Source organism: Astyanax mexicanus, chromosome 1, assembly GCF_023375975.1.
Source record: "Astyanax mexicanus isolate ESR-SI-001 chromosome 1, AstMex3_surface, whole genome shotgun sequence".
Lineage (NCBI taxonomy): Eukaryota > Metazoa > Chordata > Actinopteri > Characiformes > Acestrorhamphidae > Astyanax > Astyanax mexicanus.
The window spans coordinates 46419088-46435518 of NC_064408.1; the positions used below are offsets into that span (position 1 = coordinate 46419088).

A 16431-nucleotide genomic window follows, 5' to 3' on the forward strand; every position below is an offset into this window, starting at 1 on the left:
GAGCTTTTATACAGGGGACACACCTGGGAATAATCAAGTATTCAACCAACTAGAACTCAGGAGAGGAAAAGCTTGACTGAGTCACATGTTCAGCCATTGTAGTCCATTGTGAGAGCATGCTGGGAGTTAGAGTCTTTAGGGCTAACAGGGACTAGAGCAGGCAGGCTGACAGCGTCAGGCGTGACACTAGAGCATAGCGTTTATCTGTCTTAAGTTCACGATTTGTCTCAGCAGTAAACAGAGCTGACCTCTTGTACTGTTATTTCATATAAATATAAATTGTTTCCTAATAAATTCTTAATTTGTTTACCAACATTTGTGTTTTGTTCTAGATTAATTCTGACATTCCTGTGCTATAATCACAGGGATGGTGGTCTAAAACAGTTATTCAAGGGTTAAAAAGGGGCTGTAGTTTTTGTACTTAAATGCTTGAAAAAAAAAAAAAACATCACTAGTATTTATTGCACATTCAGTTCTAAATAAATGCTGTGTTGTACCAGGTACTCATGTACATACCTGGTAGTTGTGGATATGTTACTTGCAAAGTACAAGCAGATAATACATATTAAATATTAGAATAAGCACTGTTGTATATATCATATTTTCTGAGAAGCAAGTACTCTGTACTTGCTAATTGTATATATATATATTAGTAAGTACTAAAGATTTACCACTAACTTCAGCATACAGTGGTGCTTTAAAGTTTGTGAATCCTTTAACATTATGGTTCTGCATAAACATGACCTAAAACATCATCAGATTTCCACACGTCCTAAAAGTAGATAATTAAACCAAATTAAACCAATGAGACCAAAAAATTCTACTCATCATTTATTTATAGAGAAATATGATCCAATATTTCATATATGTGAGAGCCAAAACTATGTGAACCTTTGCTTTCAGTATCTGGTGTGACGGCCCTTTGCAGCAAAACCCATCCAAATGCTTGCACAAACACCATACACCTGTTAGTCTTTGCTCAATCTGATGCATGTAAATATGCACACTATAAGCTAAGTATTAAAGCCAATACTCACTTTTGTCACTGCTCACATATATAGAAAAAATAAACAAATAAACAATCTACAGGGTGTTTCCCCAGTGTGTATACCAATACTCTTTACTTTATTGCACTTTATTGTCCCCCACAGGGGGAAATTTGGTTGACAATACACAACTGTGCAGAATATATTTACACAATTAACAGCACATTAAGCCCCCCCCCCCCTCAACACTATTTATAAAATCTTGAACATTCAATGTACAGATAAAATAATTGATAAATAAATCAACATTTTAATGGCTGTGAAAATAAAGGCTTTACTGCATGAGCCAATGCTCTAGGTCATGTCCGTTTAAGATTTTTAGTAAATAAAATGCCAACTGTGATGAGCTAGTTTTACTTAAAATATAATGCAACATTTTTGCAGGCTTATCATTAAGTAATTAACGTTTAAAATGTGAAGTAATGTTGCCCTACATTTTTATGTAAAGACATTAGTGGAACACACTCTCCCCTGTGGTTTTAGGGTTTTTTTCTCCAGTTCTTTAACACTATCCAGCCCCTCTGGCTTTGAGACAAGCTGGAGAATATACATGTTGACCCTCATCTTGTGACCTGGATGACAGACCACCTCACCTGTCATGTCCTGGCCCTGTTTCCTGTCTGTCCTGGTGCCTGTGTTTGTCCCACATGACCTGTGCTCCTCTGTGTCTCTTGTCAGTAGTTTTTCACCACGTGTCTCATTTGTAGCTCCACCCCTTAGCCACAGGTGTTTCCACTTCTAGTGTGTTTCCTGTTTGTATAAATAGATCCCCTGTGCCACTTTGTCTTCGTCTGTCTTTGCACCTCAACATGTTGTTTTGTCTCCCAGCGTTTTCTTGTATCTTTAGCTCTAGTTCCTTGCCTCTCCTAGTTCTGTGTTTATCTTCTTGTTTGTTTCTTGTTTATTTCCTTGCTCCTTAGTTCCCTGCTTAGTGTTTAGCTCCTTGTATATATCCCTGCCCTGTTTAGTTTTGTTTATTTCTCGGTTATCCTTGGTAGTTTCTAGTTTCTTGTTTATTCCTTGCTCCTATGTTCTTAGCTCTGTTTAGTTCTTTGTTTGTTAACCTCCTTGTTTGTTTATATCATTAGTACCTCTTGTTTGTTTAGGTTTATGTTCTTCTCCCTCATTTGTTTTGGTTTGTTTCCTTGTTCTCTGTTTATTTGTTTATTTATATATTTAATAAATATCGCTCTTACCTGCACTTGCATCCCCCCTCCCTTGTCTCCCTGTCTGGGTCATTCTGACATCACCAGCAGACCACAGTGTTAGTAACTGATCGTAACTGGATCATGTTCAAGACTGGGGAGTAGGTCTGGTGGGGTTATTCTATCTTGCACACACACACTGAGGATTCAGCTGAAGGTAACCAAAACCCTGCATATAGGGGTTTGGTAAATGTGGTGTTGAATGTGTGTAAGTGTGTAATTGTGTCTGTGTCAGGGCAGACACTGTAGAAGGACAGAGTACCGGCTGGATAGTCCACATACACTCCTGTTCTTCTACTGTTAGAGGGAGAATGAGAGAGATCAATGCTGTTGTTATTGTGCTGAACAGAGTATCTGTAATCAGTGCAAATCAGACTCCAGGAGTTTTCATTCCGTCCAAACCCACAGTCTGGACCCCCGTCTTTCCTGCTAATGGTTTTATAAGTAAGAGCTACATTAGCTACTTTCCAGCTACAGTCAGCTTCCCAGTAACACCGTCCAGTCAGACTCTCTTTACTCATCACCTGCCAGCACACGCTGAATCTCTCTGGATGATCAGGATACGACTGCTCCTCTGTCACACACACCACCTTTCTGTTCCCCTCACTCAGAGCAAGGCGTGTGTGTGACGTGTTTGGGTCCAGAGTGAGATCACAGGCCCCTAAACACAAATAGAGAAACACTTCATTAAGATTTTTGTGTGTGTGTGTGTTTGTGTGTGTTTGTATGTATGTGACAAGCAGAGAGAGAGAGAAGGTAACACCTACCTCACAATTCCTTATTACATTTTAAATACCATTCATTTTAGTACAGTATGGTATGTATACAGTTGCAAGAAAAAGTATGTGAAGCATAAGTTGGTCATTAAATGTGTTCTGACACAATCTGCTTAAACTAATACCACACAAAAATGATATATGTTTGCATGTTTTTATTGAACACAACATGTTAACATTCACAGTGAGGGGGGGAAAGTATATGAACTCCAAGGCTAATGACTTTTCTATGAGCTAATTAGAGGCATGATATGATGAGATTGGATGTGTTAGTTAAAGCTGCCCTGCCCTATATAACACACACATCAGTTTTAAGTTTGCTGTTCTTAAGAAGCATCGCTTAATGTGAATCTTGCCTCCTACAAAAGTGCTTGACCTACGTTCAAGAATTGTTGACTTACATGAAGCTGCAAAGGGTTACAAAAGTATCTCTAAACGTCTTAATGTGTCCACGTCATGTGTCCACGTTAAGACAGACGGTCTACAAATGGAGAAAGTTCAGCACTGTTTTTACTCTTCCTTGGTGTGGTCATTCTGCAGAAGGATCAATGAGGTGAGGAATCCTAAAATGTCAACTGAAGACTTGAAATCTCTGGGACATGCTAACATTTTTGTAGGCAAATCTACAAAAATGAAAACATTAAACAAGAATGGAGTTCATGGGGGACACCATGGAGGAAGCCACTGCTGTCCAAAAAAACATTGCTGTACATTTGAAGTTTGCAAAAGAGCACCTGGATATTCCACAGCAGTACTGGCTGAATATACTGTGGACAGATGAAACCAAAATTTAGTTGTTTGGAAGGAGCACACAATGTTATGTGTGGAGAAAAAGGACACAGCACACCATCATCAAAACTTCATCCCAACTGTGAAATATGGTGCAGGCGACATCATGGTTTGGGGCTGCTTTGCTGCCTCAGGGTCTGGACGGATTGTTGCCATCAACGGAAAAATAAATTTTCAAGTTGACCAAGGCATTTTGCAGGAAAACATAAGGCCATCTGTCCGCCAACTGAGGCTCAACAGAGGATGGATAAAACAAAGAACCGAATGGCTTATTACTGCCAAAGGAGGATAAACCATTATTAAATCCAAAGGTTCACATACTTTTCCACCCTGCACTGTGAATGTTAACATGTTGTGTTCAATAAAACCATACAAACATATATTTTTTTGTGTGGTATTAATTTAAGAAGACTGTGTTTGTCTATTGTTGTGACTTAGATGAAGATCAGAACACATTTAATTACCAATTTATGCATAAATTCAAGTAATCCCAAAGGGTTTTTTAATTATTGTTGCTTTTATTTATTGGTCATTTGCTGTTGTTATTGTTGTATTATATGGCTTTTATTAGAGTGAAGAGAGAGAGAGAGAGAGAGAGAGAGAGAGAGAGAGAGAGAGAGAGAGAGATAAGGAAAGAGAAAGACAAAGAGAGAGAGTCAAAAAGAGAGAGACAAGGAGAAAGAGACAAAGAGAGAGAGTGCTTGCTAAACTTACATTTCTTCACTCCCGGTTTCATTCGAATCTTCCCTCCATGTTCCAATCTAAGCGCACACGCACACACACGCACACACACACACACACACACACACACACACACACACACACACACACACACACACACACAGATCAGGACAGTGTGATATTTCACTTTAAATGTTTTAGATCATAAAATTAATTTAATGTACTATAGAGATAACACAATTAAATACATAATGTAGCTTATAAAGGATCAATGAAAGCTCCAGTGAAAATTCTACCTGAAGTTTTCTTATGTTTGTCTCCACTTAGTGTTTTTATAAGTGCAATCTTTTAATGGTATAAGGGCCTTTTTGCCTTTGAGTCTATTTGAGTTTATTTTGCAGCAATGATGCCATGGCTGAAAAACACAATGCTAACAGTTCGCATTCATGTTTTGTTATTTTACAACCATAATTATTTACCGTAAACCAGCAGTGACATACTAACCTAACTGAATTGCATAAACTATTATATGATAAGTATTTAAATAATGTGATAATGCACACACTACACACAAAATAAAAATGAAATATTTTAACAGCTGGTTTGCAATGTGAGCCCTATGGTCAATAAATATATTTTGCCACCCTATTTCCCTACTATCTTTTATAATATGTTACTCCTTTCAGCTAAGTATTATATCACTTCAATTCTCAAAGCATTTTGTATCTAGTCTTAGCTTACATTATTTAATTTTCCTTACAATTTCCAGTGCTTCCTACTGTAAAATCAAAGTGAACTGATCATAACTATTAAACTTGCTTTCAAAAATCTCTAATCGAGAGGAGGGTGCATGATTTAATTTTACACTAGAAAAATTATTAAATACAGTCTTAATGAAATACGTTCTATTTAAATACCGGTTTTACATTCCATGCAACTACTGGAAACATGCTGTAATATCTTCAGTATATACAAGTTTAAACCACAAGTTACAAACCCTCCAGATGAATAGACTACATGGGTAACAGTGCACTCTAGGGAATCAGTGCTGTAATTTCTCTAAATTTAAATTCACATCCACTACACATACAGCTCTGGAAAAATGGGCACTTAAAAATGATAAGTTTCTGTGATTTTACCAAATTGAAAACATATGGAATATAAGCAAGAGGAAGATGGATGATCACAAGCCATTAAAGCAAGCTGATCTGCTTGAATTTTTGCACCAGGAATAAAGGCATAAAGTTATCCAAAGGCAGTGTGTAAGACTGGTGGAGGAGGACATGCCAACATGCCTGAAAACTGTGGTTAGAACCAGGGTTATTCCACCAAATATTGATTTCTGAACTCTTTTTGAAAACTTTATGAATATGAACTTTTATTAATGTTTTCTTTGCATTATTTGAGGTCTGAAAGCTCTGCAACTTTTTTCAGCCATTTCTCATTTTCTGCAAATAAATGTTCTAAATGACAATATTTTTGGGGGGGAATTTGGAAGAAATGTCCGTATTTTATAGAATAAAACAACAATCTTTATTTTACTCAAACATTTACCTATAAATTGCAAAATCAGAGAAACTGATTTAGAAACTGAAGTTGTCTTTTATTTTTTTTCCAGAGCTGTATGTTAATTTAGCATGCACATCACTTCAGTTGGATTACTACAGCCAGATTATGTCAGTGGAGCAGGGTTTAAGCTTGTTGTAAGGCAAAATGCTGCAGCGTTTTATGACATTTTATTGAGTTTATATCAAAATGCACTTGTGAACTATGAACTATTCATGAGCCTCCGAACAGAAAGTAACTGGCAGTAATTATAAGCCCTGGTTCATGTGATCTGGGTTTGACAGACCACCAAAGGGCTTCCTAGTGCAAAATGAATGCGGTTATTAGGACCAACTGAGCATGTATAGTTTGAAACTGTTTGTTCATTTTAATAATGAAACATTTAATTTCCTCAAAAAATAGCAGTAATGATAGTATATTTACTGCATAAAACCCATTTACTGTAAAAAAAAAAAAAAAAAAAAAACATTTACTGTCAAATTAAAAATATACATGTAAGTTTTCTTTGCTCTTTTAGTGAAATAGATGCAGAAGCCACATTGGTTGGGTATCTGGTTTTCTATTCCTATATGGGTTTTCTATTCCTACGTGGCTGCTGCTCTTGACTCACAGTAGCCAACTGGTCCAGATATTAAACCTGCTAGATATTTGCAGGGCATCTGTGACGGGTTGAAAACATCCGATTAATTATTTCACACACCATTATTTACTGAGCATCAAGTGATCGCCTCTGAGCGGAGGTCTTTGTCAGCAATCTACAAAAAAGTAGTTCACAGCAAAACTGGGCTAAAATTGTTTAGTCGTACTAGGCATTAGTTGTTTTATGCAGCTAGCAACACAAAAAAATCACACCATATTCAACCTAACATTTGAACATTTTCACACACCACAGTTTGTTTATACCTGAGTGTCTCCAGTTTGCAGCATGGGTCCTTCTGTTTAACTGAGAGCAGTTCCTCTCCAGACTCTCCTGGATGGTTGTAACTCAGGTCCAGATCTTTTAGGGATGTGTTTGAATTCAGAGCTGAAGCCAAAGAAAAACAGCCTTTTTCTGTGACCATGTTACCAGATAATCTGCAGAGAGGAAGAGATAACTTGTAAGTACATGTAATGAATACCAGGACCAGGGGAGACAAACAACAAACATTTTAAACTGAACAGATTATGGGAAAACTGTGTTCTGATATGTCTAATATCCCCAATCAGAAACATATATATTACATATGTATTACACAAGAAGCTTTTAGCAGACTTTTTTGTATTAAAAGCTTAATTTCTTAATGTTTTGCAGACACTAGGTAGCTCCAGTGAGTTCATCCAGCCTTCTCTAAAGTTAGAGACTAGTTTACAATGCTAATAAATTGCATATGTATTTGATAAATAATTAAACAGTTGGACTGTTATTGTTATTTTTAGCTGTTTGCTAATCCTGAAGCAGAGTTCTAAAAAGCTGTTACATCTAATTGCACTAATGTTGCACTAATGAAAGAAAACGTTAAGTCTATACAGTGGGGAAAATAAGTATTTGATCCCCTGTTCATTTTGCAAGTTTGCCACCGTTTAAAGACATAAACAGTGTATAATTGTTGGTAGGTCTATTATAGCAGAGATAGAATATTAGCAAAAGATTCTGAACAAAACATTTAATAAGAGATATACAATACTTTTCATTTGATTAGGTGAAATAAGTATTTGATCCACTACCAACAAAAAAGAATTCTGGGGCACACAATTTAGTCCTGTCACTTTAAGGAAGTTTTCTTAATTTCACCTCGTCACAAAATCAGTCTCTTCCATTTAAACTGCTTGACCACCATAAGCAAGACCAAAAAGCTGTCAAAGGATGTAATGGACAAGACTGTAGACCTGCACAAAGGCTGGGATGGGCTATACAACCATCAGCAAGAAGTTTGGTAAGAAAGAGACTGTTGTCACAAGACCAGTAACCATGAAAACCATTAGTAACACACTTTGTCACAATGGATTAAGATCCTGCAGTCCACCTGCTTAAGAAAGCTTATGTACAGGCCCATCTAAATTTTACCAATGAACACCTTAATAATTTAGAGCACATAAAGATCCGTGATTGGCCTAGCCAATTAAACATTAAATTGACAAGCGACATTCTTAAAACCCTCAGGATTTGGAGATTGTCTGTAAAGAGTGGGATAAAATCCCCAATGAGATGTGAGGAAACCTGGTGACCAATTACAAGAAACATCTGACCTCTGTGCTCAAAAACAAGTCGTGTATTGATTATAGTTTTTGTTTAAAGTTTTTGTTCTGGAACTTTAGGTGATATTATCTTCTTTCTGTTTTTCAGTATTAAAATAATCCTACCATAAAAATGATAGACCCTTCATCTCTTTGAAAGAGGGTAAACGTACAATAAATGATTTTCCCCACTGTACATGGGAAATTGCTGTTCTGTACATGAATGTTTATTGACAACCTGTACAAAGAAAAATGTAAAAGGTGTTTTATTACATCTAAGTATGTATTAATGCAACTCTAAATCTCAGAATTATAAAAAAAATAATTCAAATGTATAAATATATTCAAAAACACAAAGTCAGATAAATTCAGTTATGCCTCTCCAAGTGTACTCATCTATTTTGTCCCTAGGCTTGTGTAAGTAGTTACAGGGTTAAAGCATGTTTGAAAATCATCCTCTCAGGAACACTAATAAGCTGACTCTGCCCACCCACACACCTGAGGGCATCAGCTGATTTCCTGGACTATTCCTGGGTTTCTTGCTTAGCCTAGTCGTGAGATATTGCCACTCCTGCCTTGTCAAGCGTTATTTACTGTGTTTGATATTTACTGTGTTTGATATTCCTAGGTTTTGATTCTTGTTTGCCCTTGACTACGATTTTTTGTCTTGTGTTCTATTTCTATTTTTTGATCTGTGCCTGTTTTTTAATAACGATTTTGCCTGGTGATTTTTGAATAATAAACCTGCTTGCATTTGCATCCAAACTATCCAACTATGTAAGTTACTAACGTGGTCACCTCCATATTTCCAACTACGCTTTTGGGAAACACCTGTATCGCAGCTGCATCGTCCAGACTATGTAAGTTGCTAACATAGTTGGTTCTTACAATAATAAGCCTGTCAACAATTTTATTTTATGATACTTCTTCTGTTCTAACAATAAAAAAACAACTTCTAAAGGATGTGGTCAGTTTATGATAATAATAATAATAAAAAATATAGTTGCTAAATAATACAGTATTATATTCATAAATTTATAATGAATTAACAGAAACACTTACCTGAGTATCTGCAGTTTACAGTGTGAACTCTTCAGTCCAGCACAGAGAAGCTCCACTCCAGAATCCTGAAGGTCATTGTTACTCAGGTCCAGCTCCATCAGGGAGCAGTTTTCCTGGTTTAAAACTGATCCCAGATTTTCACAAGTCTTTTCTCCAAGGTTACATGAAGCTAATCTAAAAAATGAACAGAATTAACAATAAACTTAAAGGGGAATTGTTGAGTTAAACATAATTGTTTCAGTAGAATTTACTAGAAATTGCTAATACAGAACTATTTCAAACTTAAATGTTTAAATAAAATAACTAAATAAATAAATAATCACTCCGAGAGTGGGATGGTATCAGAGCCTCTCTTCCATGTATTTGTGGACATTTAAGAAAGGTTTTCTCAATGTTTTCTTCACAAGCTATTTGCCTTTTTTTATTAATTGCATTTTACAACCAATGTTTTAAGACATTGCTTCAGTTTTATGTGTTTATATGTGTGGACTATTTTGTGGACTATTTTATTTACATATCTTTTCCTGGTCCCACAAGATAAGGTTGATCTCATCATTTGCCCAACCACACAGTGCATTTTGTGTTATCCCACACCTCCTACAATCCCTTAGTCTGTTTTGATCCAAGGCTTGCACAAGCAGTTAGTAAAATCTAATTAAAATGTTAATCACCCTTAAAATATAATATAAATAATTATATTGCTAAATGCTAAATATTACAGTCTTATATTTATACACCCAAAATAAATGAAAAGAAACACTCACCTGAGCTTCTGTAGTTTACAGTGTGACTTCAGTCCAGCAGAGAGCAGCTCCACTCCAGAATCCTGAAGGTCATTGTTACTCAGGTCCAGCTCTATTAGGGAGCAGTTTTCCTGGTTTAAAACTGACCCCAGGTTTTTACATGTCTTTACTCCAAGATTACAAGAAGTGAATCTACAAAATGAAGAAGAAACACAACAGATTTTACAATAAACTAAAAGAGTAATATCTGAAAGAAAAGGTCAAAGAATAGAAACCCTTACTAAACCTAAAAGCGAATAATACTGAAATATAGTGTCAGTCCAAACAACTGTGGTTTCTTTTATACAGAGATATGAAACATGCTAATATCATACAGAAATTTTCATTTCCCTAGGCATTTTACCATAACTAACCAACAAGCCTTTAACCCAATACTCTTAGAGCAGAATATTATAAATTAGAGTAAAAAAATCAATGACCAGCTAGGAACGACTGTGGAAATAAAGCACCACCAGACAATCTAAGGATCATATTAAAAGAAAAATGGGTCCCACTTTATAATAAGTGTCCCTAAGTACTGTGTAGTTACATGGTAACAATCCATGTAACTACAGTGTAACTACTGAAGAAGTACACATTGTTACAGATTAACTACAGAGGTACAGGTTATGTAATTACACATGTGTATTAAGGTTAATTTTGACTTGTGTAAGTACACATGTGTACAAGGGGGAGTGTACTTACACAAGTAATAGAGCACGTGTACTTACACTTGTGTAACAATGTGTGTGTACTTACACATGTGTAATAGTGTGTGTGATAAGTTGAGTGTAAACTTATCCAACAGATATTGTCTGATATGTAATTAGGGCTGATTGAGTGTTTTGAAAACTAAAATAATTTTGGGAAGAAAAGGATGTCAGCATATCGTCCCCTCAGGGGGAAAGTACTCATTGATATCCAGCACATTACCTTACTTTGTTAGCTCACCTAAAGACTCCACTTATGTTCATTCAGAACAAAAACCTACAGGTTTCCATCTTATAAATCAAATCATTAAACACTCCTTCTTTTAATATTTAATGTAATGTTTAACTATACTTAAAATGTAATATAATTAAAATGTTTCTAACCTTTATCTAGTTTTAATGGTATGATTATGTTGCCATCACATTATCAGGGATCAACCCCTCTATAACCTTGCAGATCTATAACAGCAAGTTTCAGCAAACTGAATTGTAAAGATAAAACTCCTAAATATCCTATTTATTACACTATCCCAAAAGCAGTACTCTGATTAACAACCTGTAATTTACCAGTACTTACATAATAACTACACAGGAACATTTTAAAGTGTAACATTAAAATGCTATATAATAAATATTTTTAACTTTGGTTCATGTATATCATATTTAACAGCAATGTACATACACAGTACTTACACAATAACTACACAGGAACATTTTAAATTGTAACATTAAAATCCTATATAATAAATATGTTTAACTTTGGTACACATATTTCATATGAAACAACGATGTACTTACACAGTACTTACACAATAAATACACAGGAACTGTCCACTTATTTTAAAGTGTAACATTTAATGTACTTACTGTGGGATATATATGTTTAACTTTGGTACACATATTTCATATGTAACAGCAATGTACTTACACAGTACTTACACAATAAATACACAGGAACTGTCCACTTATTTTAAAGTGTAACATTTAAAATACTTATTGTGGGATAAATATGTTTAACTTTGGTACACATATATCATATGTAACAGCAATGTACTTACACAGTACTTAAACAATAAATACACAGGAACGGTCCACTTATTTTAAAGTGTAACATTTAATGTACTTACTGTGGGATAAATATGTTTAACTTTGGTACACATATATCATATGTAACAGCAATGTACTTACACAATAACTACACAGGAACATTTTAAATTGTAACATTAAAATCCTATATAATAAATGTTTAACTTTGGTACACATATTTCATATGTAACAACAATGTACTTACACAGTACTTACACAATAACTACACAGGAACTGTCCACTTATTTTAAAGTGTAACATTTAAAATACTTATTTTCGAATAAATGTATTTAGGTTTGGTACGCATATATCATATGTAACAGCAATGTACTTACACTGTACTTACACAATAACTACACAGGAACGGTCCACTTATTTTAAAGTGTAACACTTACTCTGACAGATCTGCGTTGGATTATAGTATCCTAAATAGTAATTTAACAGTCACTACCTAACAGATCACTTTATGAAAGTACACAATCACAAACATACAGAACACAATAGAAATGTTTATCCAATGTTTTAACAATAAAATTATCATGATAAAATAAAACATTTCCAATGAACCTCTATTTCCCTACAGCAAAAACAAACAAAAAAAAGCTCATGAATTCATGAGGCATGAATAAAAGTTCAGCATCCCTGCTTGAAGAAGCTATCTTATCATTGGAGACAATACACCTCCCACTTGTCCAACACCTGTAACACAAAGGAAAAGAGAAGTTAGAGATGATGCAAAAAAAATAAACATTTTTTGGACAATAATGCACAATTATTCATGAATTTTACCTGTCAGGTATTAAGGATCAGTAAACTCAAGTGGTGTACAGCGTTACAAAGGAGTTTATAAAGGAGCAGTATTAGCATTAGCTAACTGTAGCACTAGTTTTTTCGCTGTGCAAAGGTGCGTCATTGCTGTTTTAAAACAAGCTACATGAGATGACCTGGTAACTAATATCGGCCCGGCCTACCGAAACACTCAGCAGTCGTTAGTAGCGCTTAGTGCTAGTAAATGTTAGAACCTATGTTTAAAAAACTAATTTCAGGAGAGAAATCTGTGTAGATTAACATCCAGCACTCGTTTGACTTTAAAAGAAAATGCTTTTTTTAAGAATCGCTCCCAGCAGCAATACATGCTGAATTACATGTTTCTTACTATTGTCGCTTACAATATGTTGCGCCTTATTTATGAACATAGAACAGAAAATACACGTTTGTTGATAGTGCGTCATATAATCCATTTCCACATACACCTGAAAAATATATTACAAATAAATAATGCTGAACCATGCTTTGTTTTCTGAAAGCCCTGAAAATGTAATTTTTTCATTTAGTTCTACTCACTCACACAATCTGAGCTCCAATTCATCCCAAACCACTTGGGTTGAGTTTTTGTATCAAGCGTTTGTGAAAACCAAACACTTTTTTGTCTAATAACTACCTGCAAACGTGTTTGATATTAATCTAAAACGCAGTAAATAGTTCAAATAAAGAACAAACATTAATGAGAATGTGTGTCCAAACGTTTGACTGGTACTATATACAGCTCTGGAAAGAAATAAGAGAAAGAAAATGAAAACCTATGGAATATAATCAATTGCTTGATTTTTTGCAGCAGGAGTGGCATAAAGTTATCCAAAAGCAGTGTAAGACTGGTGGAGGAGAACATGCCAAGATGCATAAAAACTGTAATTAAAAGTAAGGGTTATTCCACCAAATATTGATTTCTGAACTCTTAAAACTTTATGAATAGGAACTTGTTTTCTTTGCATTATTTGAGGTCTGAAAGCTCTGCATCTTTTTTTTTTATTATTTCAGCCATTTCTCATTTTCTGTAAATAAATGCTCTAAATGATATTTTTATTTGGAATTTGGGAGAAATGTTGTCTGTAGTTTATAGAATAAAACAATAATGTTCATTTTACTCAGAAACTGATTCAGAATTTTTTTTTATTATTAAATTCATTTTTAATTTTATTCCAGAGCTCTATATACATATAGGTTTGCACACCCATTCTCATTTATATTAATATTCACTCTTTTCTGTATTTTATATTTTTGTCCAGATAGCTGTCCAGATAGCTGTCAGGTTTTTCTATTGGAGAAAGAGAACTTTGCTTTAGACATTAAACTTTATGCAAGAACATGGCTTTAGTGTAAAATAACCCCTTATAAAGCCTTGTCCCATTTACGGGCTAAAGGTGTAGGTGATTTTTGCAGTGAAGTAAGTTATTTATATTGTGAAAATGTGAGGGTTTGTTTTCTCTCTACTCAACTTAATAATTCCAAATCAGTAACAGGAATCAACCCAATTTCTGCAGGTTTAAAAATAGACAAAAAAACTACACAAATAAAACTAATACAACTAAAGGTTTGGAGGACATGACCTGTTTGATTTGTATTCAGGAACATGTTGATTTTAAAATGAAGTTCAGGAAATAGACAATTTTATAATTTTATTTGTTATATTTTGACATTAGCAGATTTACTTTTATGGAGGAAATCTTTAGTAGTTAGAAAGTTAGTTAGAGCCATTTAGTACAGTGCATTGTTCATGGAAAATGTGACTGTTGTTGCCTTTTTTGTTTCCATAAAAATGTAATAATAAAACAATATAATAATAATAATAATAATAATAATAATAATAATAATAATAATAATAATAATAATAATACGCTGTACCTTTATAACTTTGTAACTTTAAATTTATACACTTTCATTCAGTCAATATATTAACTATGTTATAGCATAATTTAGCCAGTAAAAAAAAGAAGAAGACATCTTGCAGTTCTAAAAGCAGTATTTTGTGTAGAATGCTGTAATATGTAATTGTGATAGTGTATGAAAGATCTTACCGTTTAAGCCCGTCTGATCTGCAGTGTGCTGAAGCTTCATCTTCCTCCCACAGCAGCAGCAGCAGGAGCAGGAGCAGGGCGGATCTCTGTACAGCAGTCCTTACTTACAAAACCAATTAATTAGTCGTCTGTTTCCTTTACCGTTTTTAAAGCAGTGAATTAAACAAACCATCGTATGCTGTACTTTAAAATATATCAGCATTATCCGCGTTAACTCTGTTATTTTCGCTTTTTTCTGACGATCCGCGCGCCTTAGTGGAGGACTTGGATTTTGAATTTCCCGGTATTTTCCACTGATTGGATGAGCACGGACGGATTTGATTGGCTGTTGAGGCAACGCGATATTTCCCCGTTTTTTGCGAGCAGAGCCGCGCGCGGGCGCGCTTGTGTGTGTGTGTGTGTGTGTGTGTGTGTGTGTGTGTGTGTGTGTGTGTGTGTGTGTGTGTGTTGTGTGTGTGGGTGTGTGTGTGTGCTGACGGTGGAGGAGAGAAGCTGCAGTGTTTGAGTCTGGAACTTTGTCTGAAATAATAGTAAATGTTCCTGCATGTTTACATTAGATTGCTGCTGCTAATGCTTCATAAAATGGCCCCTCCAAGACCAGCAAGGAAAAAAAATGCCTGCCAGAGCAGCTGAGGAAAAAGGTGAGTTAATCAGCCCACACAAAACATTAAAACACTGGACTAGTTGGCTGGTGTAATATAACCCCAAACATTTTTTTAAATATATAATGTTTACATAAAACACTCGCTATATATTAATTTTGTGGACATTAATTCTAATGAATGTAATTAGCTACTTCATTGCTGGCACACACACACACACACAAGGGCATAGGAGCGGGCTTGATTTTTTTTTTTTTTTTTGGGGGGGGGGGGGTTGGGTTTGGCAGACACCCAATTACTTTTAATCACAAAAAATATTTTTTTTTTCTGTATTCTGTTTATTATTAGTTACATGCAAGTAAAGGTGACTTAACAACCTAAGTTACTCTATGTTACTCCACATTACATTTACATAGAAAAAAATATGTTTATATTAATATTATTAAAATTGATCAGTTATCACCTAATATTTAAAATAATATAACAATATATGTTGTATATTTACATTTTCTTCACTCTTAAAAAATACTTAGAAGCATTGGGTCCTGTGCTTTTAATTTGTTTATTCTAAGTGCACTTCTTACGATGGTGTCCTTTTTATGTAAAAGAAAGTAACTTTTCGTTTCATAGAGATTTTTGGCAGAAGTCAGGACATGTGGTCTTACTGTGAACTACAAATGAACAGAAGTCAGATTACAGCATTGTATTATACAACATATTATAGAGCTTTCTATAAATGCACTTAATAAGGTAAGTGGTGGTATGATGTGTCTAACACACTGCTGGAGAAACATGAAGCTCCATAGGGGGCTAAGGGATAACAGGTAAACTCAGTAAAGGACTGTTTTTTTTTTTTAGCTAATCAGTTTAGGGCAGTGTCCAGGGTTTAAAAACTGCTTTAAACTACCAACCTACAGTGTTGTACTAAATTATGGCTATCCACTACATCCAGCTTCTAGCTAACTAGTTAGCTAAATTAATTTTCGTTCATTATAGATCACAGTCCTGCAATTCCAAATTAATAAACCTTATTTGAAAATTAAATGATCAGGCACAT

At 34.8% G+C, this 16431-nt stretch overlaps 1 protein-coding gene across 1 annotated transcript in view; it reads right to left on the reverse strand.

Moving 5' to 3' along the window:
- Positions 1 to 1084: 1084 nt before the first annotated feature.
- The window catches only part of LOC103027963 (NACHT, LRR and PYD domains-containing protein 3), a 37591-nt gene continuing 22244 nt past the window's right edge, over positions 1085 to 16431 (reverse strand). Inside the window, exons 11-15 of the mRNA XM_049462815.1 lie at positions 10104 to 10274; positions 9340 to 9513; positions 6967 to 7137; positions 4531 to 4577; positions 1085 to 2912 (exon numbers count right to left, since the gene is read on the reverse strand). Coding sequence (XP_049318772.1) covers positions 2368 to 2912; positions 4531 to 4577; positions 6967 to 7137; positions 9340 to 9513; positions 10104 to 10274 — 1108 coding nt within the window. The 3' untranslated portion in view covers positions 1085 to 2367. The remainder of the gene's footprint in view (positions 2913 to 4530; positions 4578 to 6966; positions 7138 to 9339; positions 9514 to 10103; positions 10275 to 16431) is intronic.